Raw genomic sequence first — 10,886 nt, 5'->3', positions numbered from 1 at the left:
CCTGATGCACACAGACATGACCCTGTTGTGTCATTGCAGTCTACTGTGTTGTTCATGACACAAGAACACCTGTTCCCACAGTAGAAGCCATAGAATGTCGAGTTGCATGCTGAAAAAACAATTTTAAAAAAAATTAACTGAATTTAAGAGACACATAACTTATGAATGTTAAAGTTAGATAGTAAAAAAAAATATAAAAAATGAAATACTGATACCTAGATTTGCATAAATATTAATACATTATTCTTATTAGTATCAAGGTCTACTTAGCGAAAGATATAAAATTTATGAACGTAGATCTTTGTTTAAAATTTTTTAAATTTTGTGGTTGTACTTAAAGTAGACTTGTAATTCTTAAATAACAATGTTTAAGCATTTATTCTTGTTATGAATAAAAAAGTGAATATATGTTTAAAAGCCGGTAAATTTAGATCAGCTTCATCTATAAAAGTTTCATTAACTGAAATGTTAAGAACAATTTAAAATTTCAATGTTTCCCTCACTACCATTCACATAAAAAAAGGATTTACCATGACAAACCCCTGTTTTGTTCTCAAATCCTAGTACACATCGACATTCAGCTGAGCCAGGCAAGTTGTTACATTCTTCATGTATACCATGACAGTAGCTTTTATTTAGACATTCATTTATATCTAATTCACAGTTTGTACCATTCCAGCCACCTTTACATAAACAAGCTCCAGATGTATCATTACAATCAGCTGTGTTGTTGAAAACACAAGTACATTTGTTTTTGCAGTTTGGGCCATAGCTTGTTGCATTACATTCTGTTGTAAAACGGTAAATTAAAGCAATGATAAGTATAACAATTTTTCAACTAATGTTTATTTAAGTAAGTTATTTTGGAAATAAAAACATATTTATTATTTATAACTTAGAAACGTTATTAAATTAACTTTTTCCTTTGCATCTGTTGATATAAGTCACTAGAGATATTTTGATTAATTTTGCAGCTAGTCTGCTTCTAATTAATTATCTATAATTTGTAACTGAGAAATGTTATTAAATTAACTTTTTCTTTGCATTTCTTATCGTTTATTTATGTTACTATACATATTTTAATTTCTTTTGTAGGCAGTCCAAGGTTCTAAATAATTGTCTTACTAAAACACATTTATCCTGGGTAACTCAGAAATGTTATTAAATTAACTTTTTGCTTTGCATTTTTTATCCTTTATTTATGTCACCTTGCATATTTTGATTACTATAGGTGCAAGTCTGAACTTCTTATTAATTATCTTACTTACGCATCTATAACAAAAGAGTTATGTGAATATGAAAAAACTTGCATTATTGCATGTGGGTGGTGATGGTGAAAGTAAGTCCTACTAAAATAATACCAGTAACAAAAATATTTCAATATAAGTATTCACAACCTTTGCAAGTTCCATTAACTTTATGATAGCCAGCTTCACATCCACATTCAAATGATCCAGCATAATTGTAGCACTGTTCATGTAAGTCCACACACAAACTAGTATTTAAGCACTCATCAATATCTACATCACAAAGAGTGCCATTCCAGCCAGTTTTACAGCTGCAGTATCCTGAGGTTTTATTACAAACAAAAGTGTTGTCCATATTGCAGTTACACAATAGGTTACAGTTGAATCCATAATGTGCTGCATCACACTCTGTAAGAAAATATATTGAATGTTTAAAATTATATTGATACACATTTTTATACTGTTTCAAATTATATCCTATACGGCAGTATAATTGCATTTCGCCATTGAATCAGTGAATTGTAAAAATGCCCTTCAACCTGATTTTTTAAAATTTACTACACGTAAAGTAGGCTAAGAGTACCATGAGTGAACTCAAAGAATTCTTAGAAAATCTGATTTATGTGCTTGAATTTCCAATTTTTATTTTAATTATTTATAAAATGCTTTCAAAATATTTAAAAAGATTTAAAATTTGCGGAAATATAATAAAGTATAAAAAATCAAATATAAAACAACAGATTAATTTTTTTTTAAAAGTTACCTCTACAAGAGCTGTCTGAAAATCTGTAATATCCAACATCACATCTACATTCAGCTGAACCATTCAAATTAAAACAACTCTCATGAAATTGGGTACAGTAGTTAGGAATTTTACAGTCATCAATATCCAGTTCACAGTCTGTACCATTCCATCCAGATTTACAAACACATTCTCCAGTGCTTCCATTACAGTTCAGTACATGTTCTACTACACAGCTACATGCATGTGAGCAGTTATAACCATATGCTGTTCCGTTGCAAACTAAAAGTAAGAAAACAAAGACAATTGAATAGTGTTTTTAATAAAATTATTGAAATTGAAGTGCAGTTGTACAGTGAAAAATTCAGAAGACTTCATAATTTTACCTTTAACATTTATTATTTTAGTAGAATGAAAAATTCTATATACTTTGTGATGTTACCTTTGTAATTTTACCTTAACAGTTATTCATGTATTGCAGAATACAGTTCTAAATACTTTGTAGTATTACCTGTGCATGTGTTATTTGATGACCATCTTTCAAAACCAACATCGCAGAGGCATTCAGCTGAACCATTTAGATTGTGACAAATTTCATGTAAACCTACACAGTAGTTAGCATTGACACACTCATCTATGTCATCATTGCAAAAAGTGCCATTCCACCCTTCAACACAAAAACAAACTCCATTTATGTTGTCACAGTCTTCTGTGTTTACCATGAAGCAGTCACAAGGCTCAGCACAGTTCCATCCATGATTTGTTTCATTGCATGCTATTAGAGTAATTTTTAAATTATCTTTTTACAAAACTGCATGTTAAAAAGAATAAATGTTTAACCTAACAACTTCTATTTCAATGAAATAACCATATAGTCATCTGGTAATATATTATATATAAATTTTTGCAAAACAACTAAAACAAAGTCAAAATAACTATAAAGCATTACCTTCACAACTGTAGTTAAATAAGGATCTTTGAAACCCAATGTCACATAGACATTCAGCAGATCCATTTGAATTAAAACATATCTCATTCGCTTCAAAACAATAGATGATATTCAGACATTCATCCACATCTTCATCACAAACAGTGCCATTCCAGCCACTAGCACATGTGCATTCTCCAGTGGTGTCATTGCAATCTTCTGTGTTGTTGAGATTACAGCTGCATGTGTTGGCACAGTTCAGACCATAGTGAGTAGCATTACAGGCTGAAATAAAACACATGTAAAAAAGGATGACTAGTTTTAGTTGAAAAGAAAAAAGCATTCATTTCATAAACCAATTTATGGTTTTAAAAGTGTGTGAGTTTTAAAATATAAGCACTCATTTCAAGACGGCAGAAATTATACAACAAATTTTTATCTCATAAATGAGTATGTTTTTATGCATGGAATTTCATAAAAATCAATTACCTTGGCAGCTTTCATCAGTGGTAGAATTCTCATATCCAATATTACACCTACATTCTGCAGATCCATTTAAATTAAAGCAGCTAGCATGGATGTCAGAACAAAAGTCAGTCTGTTCACACTCATCAATATCAGTTTCACAGTTCGTGCCATTCCACCCAAAGAGACAAGAGCATTCTCCTGTATTGTCTAGGCAATCTACTGTATTCTCCATAACACATGAGCAAGGATTTGAACATTCGTAGCCAAAGAAGGTGTTATTACAAGCTGTAAGAAAATGGGAATACAGTAGTAAAATATTTTAAAATTAAAAATCTTTATAACTTAAATTTTGACATATTTTTTATTCTGCAAATTTCTAAAAATAAATTATTTGTATCAAATATTTCAGCATTTCCTTTAATAAAGAACAAAACATCTTCTGCCATACCTTGGCACTGCAGGTCAGTAAGTGATCTTTGAAAACCAATCTCACACCTACATTCTGCTGACCCCACCAAATTAAAGCAAACTTCCATGTAGCCTAGACAGTAGTTAGCATTAAGGCACTCATTGATATCTTCATCACAAATGGTGCCATTCCAACCAGCTGCACACAAACATTCTCCTGTGGTGTCATTGCAATCAACTGTGTTGTTTAGGTTACAGCTGCAGGTGTTGGCACAGTTCAGACCATAGTGGGTAGCATTACAGGCTGAAAAATAGGAGTATTTTAGAAAACATAACAACCAACTTAAAATATTTCTTTTTAAATTGGCCCCATATAGAGTGAATATGTAATGTTTGTTTGTTTTTTGGATATAAACAGGACTAGAAGATATTGATTTTAAAAAAATAATCCTATTGCTGTAAACTATACATAGACAGCTTTCATTAGTTGAAACAATTTCAAATCCAATGTTACATCTACATTCTGCAGATCCATTCATATTAAAGCAGCTAGAATTGGTGTCTGAACAAAAAGTATCATTTTTACATTCATCAATATCAGTTTCACAGTTATTGCCTTTCCAACCATGATGACAAGTGCAGCTACCAGTTGTATCATTACAATTTTCTGTGTTTGCCATGATGCATGTACAGGGGTTTGAGCATTCATAGCCATAGTATGTGCTGTTGCAAGCTTTTAGAAAATAAAGAACATAGTACATTTTAAAAAAAGATCAGCAAAAATATCTCTAGTAAAATAATAAATTTTAGTATTGTAAGCAAACAAATGACTTAAAAATCTAAGCTAAATATTTACTGCTAAATTATTCATAAATTACCTTGGCACTTGTGATTCAGTCCTGATCTCTGATATCCAATCTCACACCTACATTCTGCTGACCCCACCAAATTAAAGCAAACTTCCATGTAACCAGGACAGTAGCTGGCATTAAGGCACTCATTGACATCTTCATCACAAGTGGTGCCATTCCAACCAGCTGCACACAAACATTCTCCTGTGGTGTCATTGCAATCAACTGTGTTGTTTAGGTTACAGCTGCAGGTGTTGGCACAGTTTAGACCATAGTGAGTAGCATTACAGGCTGGAACAAAACATATGTAAAAAGCATGATGAATCGCAGTAAAAAATGTCTCAAAGTGGAGAATTTCACCCATGCTTTTTTTCTCAATAGTCTTTGAGCCTCGCTACAATTTTGTTAATTGAGAATAATCGAAATGGTTTTATTCCGTTAGATAGTATGTACAGTTTGTAACTATAATTTGAGTCTCAACAACAGAATCGAGTGAGAAAAAATCCAAAGCCTAATTCTATACCGACACCATCGATGAGCGGCTCAACGACCAGTGTTGCGCTCCTTATTTCCTGAACCTATTAAAGTAAGAACATTCAAACTCGAAATACCAAAATTTGGAATTACAGGCGTAGGCCTATCCAGAGGTCAACTTCATACACCACTGTTCGGTCACTTGGGTCTAATATCTTACCCAGAGTACACCTGGATGTGATATTAATGTCGCTCTGCACAATTACGGCCTGTCTCGTTCTGGTGGAGAGGTGGGAAGGGAGGGGGGATTAACCAAATCAGTGTGAACATAGCGTCAGTTTTAAGATAACTGTTGCAAACGTACATATACAATTATACATACATTCTAATAGAGAAATATGTTTAAATAATTGACAGTGATAGTAAGACAACTTTTTTTTTAAAGAGGTGTCAATGGAGGGTGGGGGGGGGGGGGGAGACTGTAACCCCCATAGCCTCTCCTCCTTCCTAAGCCACTGTATATTTTATTTATTAAACGTACTATACATTTAATCTTCAGAATTTCTTTGTTAAAATACGTAATGGAATAAACATTCCTACGGGATATTTTTAAAAAGTATATCCTAAGCGTCGTCTTCATTTTGTGACATCTATAAAGAAATATTATGAAGTAAATTGAAGTAAATTATATTAAATGATGGTTTAGAAAATATTAGAGCTTACAAAAAACAAGAGATAAAAAAAAATTGTAGAAAAAAATAACTTAGATGAGCCTGTTGTCGTGAGTTAGTAAACAAAATCAGATATGCTAGTATAGTTTTCAATAAAATTTTGTATTAAAATTTAAACTAATGGAAAAAGCCAAATTACTTGAAAATTGTGTAGAAATAGTTGTTGGCTCTTCTGAAAGTGTTGGCCTAGTCAACTCTGTAGTTTGAGATGTGTGAACTTTTGTTGTTGGCACAGTTGATTCAGGTGTACTGGATGTGGGAACTTTTGTTGTTGGCACATTTGATTCAGGTGTACTAGATGTGGGAACTTTTGTTGTTGGCACAGTTGCTTCAGATGTACTAGATGTGAGAACTTTTGTTGTTGACACAGTTGATTCAGGTGTACTAGATGTGGGAACTTTTGTTATTGGCACAGTTGACTCAGGTGTAAAGTATGTGTACACTTCTGTTGTTGGCGCAGTTGATTCAGGTGTACGAGATGTGGGAACTTTTGTTGTTGACACAGTTGATTCAGATGTACTAGATGTGGGAACTTTTGTTGTTGACACAGTTGATTCAGACGTACTAGATGTGGGAACTTTTGTTGTTGACACAGTTGATTCAGATGTACTAGATGTGGGAAATTTTGTTGTTGACACAGTTGATTCAAATGTACTAGATGTGGGAACTTTTGTTGTTGACACAGTTGATTCAGATGTACTAGATGTGGGAACTTTTGTAGTTGACACAGTTGATTCAGACGTACTAGATGTGGGAACTTTTGTTGTTGATACAGTTGATTCAGATGTACTAGATGTGGGAACTTTTGTTGTTGACACAGTTGATTCAGACGTACTAGATGTGGGAACTTTTGTTGTTGACACAGTTGATTCAGATGTACTAGATGTGGGAAATTTTGTTGTTGACACAGTTGATTCAGATGTACTAGATGTGGGCACTTTTGTTGTTGACTCAGTTGATTCAGGTGTACTAGATGTGGGAACTTTTGTTATTGGCACAGTTGATTCAGGTGTAAAGTATGTGTACACTTCTGTTGTTGGCGCAGTTGATTCAGGTGTACTGGATGTGTACACTTCTGTTGTTGGCGCAGTTGATTCAGGTGTACTGGATGTGGGAATGTTTGTTGTTGGCGAAATTGAGTCAGTTGTAGTGGATGTGTACACTTCTTTTGCTGGCACAGTGGATTCAGGTGTACTGGATGTGGGAACTTCTGTGGTTGGCACAGTTGATTCAGGTGTAGTGTATGTGTACACTTCTGTTGCTGGCATAGTGTATTCAGATGTACTGGATGTGGGAACGTCTGTGGTTGGCACAGTTGATTCAGGTGTAGTGGATGTGTACACATCTGTTGGGGCAGTTGATTCAGGTGAACTTGATTTGGATACTTCTGTTGTTGGCACAGTTGATTCAGGTGTATTGAGTGTGTAAACTTCTGTTGTTGACACAGTTGATTCAGGTGTACTTGATGTGTACGCTTCTGTTGTTGGCACAGGTGATTCAGGTGTTCTGGATGTGTACGCTTCTGTTGTTGGCATAGGTGATTCAGGTGTAACGGATGTTGGAACTTCTGTTGTTGTCACAGGTGATTCAGGTGTACTGGATGTGTACGCTTCTGTTGTTGGCACAGGTGATTCAGGTGTACTGGATTTGTACGCTTCTGTTGTTGGCATAGGTGATTCAGGTGTAACGGATGTTGGAACTTCTGTTGTTGTCACAGGTGATTCAGGTGTACTGGATGTGTACGCTTCTGTTGTTGGCACAGGTGATTCAGGTGTTCTGGATGTGTACGCTTCTGTTGTTGGCATAGGTGATTCAGGTGTAACGGATGTTGGAACTTCTGTTGTTGTCACAGGTGATTCAGGTGTACTGGATGTGTACGCTTCTGTTGTTGGGACAGGTGATTCAGGTGTACTGGATGTGTACGCTTCTGTTGTTGTTATAGGTGATTCAGGTGTACTGGATGTGTACGCTTCTGTTGTTGGCACAGGTGATTCAGGTGTACTGGATGTGTACGCTTCTGTTGTTGGCATAGATGATTCAGGTGTAACGGATGTTGGAACTTCTGTTGTTGGCACAGTTGATTCAGGTGTACTGGATCTGTACACTTCTGTTGTTGGCGCAGTTGATTCAGGTGAAGTGGATTTGGATACTTCTGTTTTTGGCACGGTTGATTCAGGTGTAGTTGATGTGGCAACTCCAGATGTTGGCGCAGTTGATTCAGGTGTACTGGATGTAGGAACTTCTTTTGTTGAGATACGTGAGTCAGGTGTACTGGATTTGGATACTTCTGTTGTTGGCACAGTTGATTCAGGTGTACTAGATGTGGGAAATTTTGTTGTTGACACAGTTGATTCAAATGTACTAGATGTGGGAACTTTTGTTGTTGACACAGTTGATTCAGATGTACTAGATGTGGGAACTTTTGTAGTTGACACAGTTGATTCAGACGTACTAGATGTGGGAACTTTTGTTGTTGATACAGTTGATTCAGATGTACTAGATGTGGGAACTTTTGTTGTTGACACAGTTGATTCAGACGTACTAGATGTGGGAACTTTTGTTGTTGACACAGTTGATTCAGATGTACTAGATGTGGGAAATTTTGTTGTTGACACAGTTGATTCAGATGTACTAGATGTGGGCACTTTTGTTGTTGACTCAGTTGATTCAGGTGTACTAGATGTGGGAACTTTTGTTATTGGCACAGTTGATTCAGGTGTAAAGTATGTGTACACTTCTGTTGTTGGCGCAGTTGATTCAGGTGTACTGGATGTGTACACTTCTGTTGTTGGCGCAGTTGATTCAGGTGTACTGGATGTGGGAATGTTTGTTGTTGGCGAAATTGAGTCAGTTGTAGTGGATGTGTACACTTCTTTTGCTGGCACAGTGGATTCAGGTGTACTGGATGTGGGAACTTCTGTGGTTGGCACAGTTGATTCAGGTGTAGTGTATGTGTACACTTCTGTTGCTGGCATAGTGTATTCAGATGTACTGGATGTGGGAACGTCTGTGGTTGGCACAGTTGATTCAGGTGTAGTGGATGTGTACACATCTGTTGGGGCAGTTGATTCAGGTGAACTTGATTTGGATACTTCTGTTGTTGGCACAGTTGATTCAGGTGTATTGAGTGTGTAAACTTCTGTTGTTGACACAGTTGATTCAGGTGTACTTGATGTGTACGCTTCTGTTGTTGGCACAGGTGATTCAGGTGTTCTGGATGTGTACGCTTCTGTTGTTGGCATAGGTGATTCAGGTGTAACGGATGTTGGAACTTCTGTTGTTGTCACAGGTGATTCAGGTGTACTGGATGTGTACGCTTCTGTTGTTGGCACAGGTGATTCAGGTGTACTGGATTTGTACGCTTCTGTTGTTGGCATAGGTGATTCAGGTGTAACGGATGTTGGAACTTCTGTTGTTGTCACAGGTGATTCAGGTGTACTGGATGTGTACGCTTCTGTTGTTGGCACAGGTGATTCAGGTGTTCTGGATGTGTACGCTTCTGTTGTTGGCATAGGTGATTCAGGTGTAACGGATGTTGGAACTTCTGTTGTTGTCACAGGTGATTCAGGTGTACTGGATGTGTACGCTTCTGTTGTTAGGACAGGTGATTCAGGTGTACTGGATGTGTACGCTTCTGTTGTTGTTATAGGTGATTCAGGTGTACTGGATGTGTACGCTTCTGTTGTTGGCACAGGTGATTCAGGTGTACTGGATGTGTACGCTTCTGTTGTTGGCATAGATGATTCAGGTGTAACGGATGTTGGAACTTCTGTTGTTGGCACAGTTGATTCAGGTGTACTGGATCTGTACACTTCTGTTGTTGGCGCAGTTGATTCAGGTGAAGTGGATTTGGATACTTCTGTTTTTGGCACGGTTGATTCAGGTGTAGTTGATGTGGCAACTCCAGATGTTGGCGCAGTTGATTCAGGTGTACTGGATGTAGGAACTTCTTTTGTTGAGATACGTGAGTCAGGTGTACTGGATTTGGATACTTCTGTTGTTGGCACAGTTGATTCAGGTGTACTGGATCTGTACGCTTCTGTTGTTGGCACCGATGATTCAGGTGTACTGGATGTGTACGCTTCTTTTGTTGGCATAGGTGATTCAGGTGTAACGGATGTTGGAACTTCTGTTGTTGTCAAAGGTGATTCAGGTGTACTGGTTGTGTACGCTTCTGTTGTTGGCATAGGTGATTCAGGTGTAACGGATGTTGGAACTTCTGTTGTTGGCACTGTTGATTCAGGTGTACTGGATCTGTACACTTCTGTTGTTGGCGCAGTTGATTCAGGTGTAGTGAATGTGTAAACTTCTGTTGTTGGCACAGGTGATTCAGGTGTACTGGATGTGTACACTTCTGTTGTAGGCGCAGTTGATTCAGGTGTAACGGATGTGGGAACTTCTGTTGTTGGGACAGGTGATTCAGGTGTAGTTGATGTGGGAACTTCTGTTGTTGGCACAGTTGATTCAGGTGTAGTGGATTTTGGAACTTCAGTTGTTGGCGCAGGTGATTCAGATGCAGTGTATGCGTACACTTCTGTTGTTGGCACAGTTGATTCAGTTGGAGCGTTTGTGTAAACTTCTGTTGTTTCCATTGTTGATTCAAGTGTGCTTGATGTATACAGTTCCGGTGTTGAGACAGGTAATTCAGTTGTACTAGATGTGTACATTTCTGCTGTTAGTACAAGTTATTCAGTTGCTTGGGATGTATAAACGTCTGATATTTGCATAGATGAGTCTGGCGTACTGAATGTGGAAGTTTTTAATGTTGCTTACATAGTCAAAGAAGGCACTGAGGTTTCAGAGTCCGTGCTAGTTTGATACATGGTAGTTGTTGCGAGTGCAAATGTAGAGCTACTTATTGAAACTTTTGTTGTGACCACTTCTGTTGTTAAAGCTGAAGATGCGGCAATTGTTGCTAAAAAAGCAATTTAAAAAAAAAATTAGAAAAAATAAAATACTCCATGTGGTTTATTGTGGTTAACTTCAGTAAATTGTCCAAGAAGTCGTGATGCATTTTATGTCGACTGTATATTATTA

At 36.7% G+C, this 10,886-nt stretch overlaps 1 protein-coding gene across 1 annotated transcript; it reads right to left on the bottom strand.

Annotated features, from left to right (window-relative positions):
• Nucleotides 1–52: 52 nt before the first annotated feature.
• Nucleotides 53–10,516, bottom strand: LOC131943775 (mucin-2-like). The gene is made up of 11 exons (XM_059304054.1): nucleotides 5,989–10,516; nucleotides 4,672–4,935; nucleotides 4,308–4,526; nucleotides 3,834–4,097; nucleotides 3,407–3,670; nucleotides 2,939–3,202; nucleotides 2,501–2,764; nucleotides 2,011–2,271; nucleotides 1,398–1,655; nucleotides 541–788; nucleotides 53–109 (listed from the first exon to the last, which is right to left on the bottom strand). Exons 1-11 carry the CDS (start codon nucleotides 10,514–10,516, stop codon nucleotides 53–55), a joined length of 6,891 nt encoding a protein of 2,296 aa, XP_059160037.1.
• Between the last annotated feature and the right edge of the window lie 370 nt (nucleotides 10,517–10,886).

Source organism: Physella acuta, unplaced genomic scaffold (genome assembly GCF_028476545.2).
Source record: "Physella acuta isolate Inbredline_101_S28 unplaced genomic scaffold, ASM2847654v3 ptg000039l, whole genome shotgun sequence".
In the NCBI taxonomy this organism is placed as follows: Eukaryota; Metazoa; Mollusca; class Gastropoda; family Physidae; genus Physella; species Physella acuta.
Note: the sequence above shows the minus strand (reverse complement) of the source record. Positions and strands in the feature narration are given on the sequence as shown.

Coding starts and splice junctions, on each gene's coding strand:
- LOC131943775 (XM_059304054.1), bottom strand. CDS start 10,516: ATGTACACATCTAGTACAACTGAATTACCTGTCTCAACACCGGAACTG. Junction 3,671..3,833: donor TACTGACCTGCAGTGCCAAG/GTATGGCAGAAG, acceptor ATTTTCTTACAG/CTTGTAATAACACCTTCTTT. Junction 789..1,397: donor AGTTAATGGAACTTGCAAAG/GTTGTGAATACT, acceptor GTTTTACAACAG/AATGTAATGCAACAAGCTAT.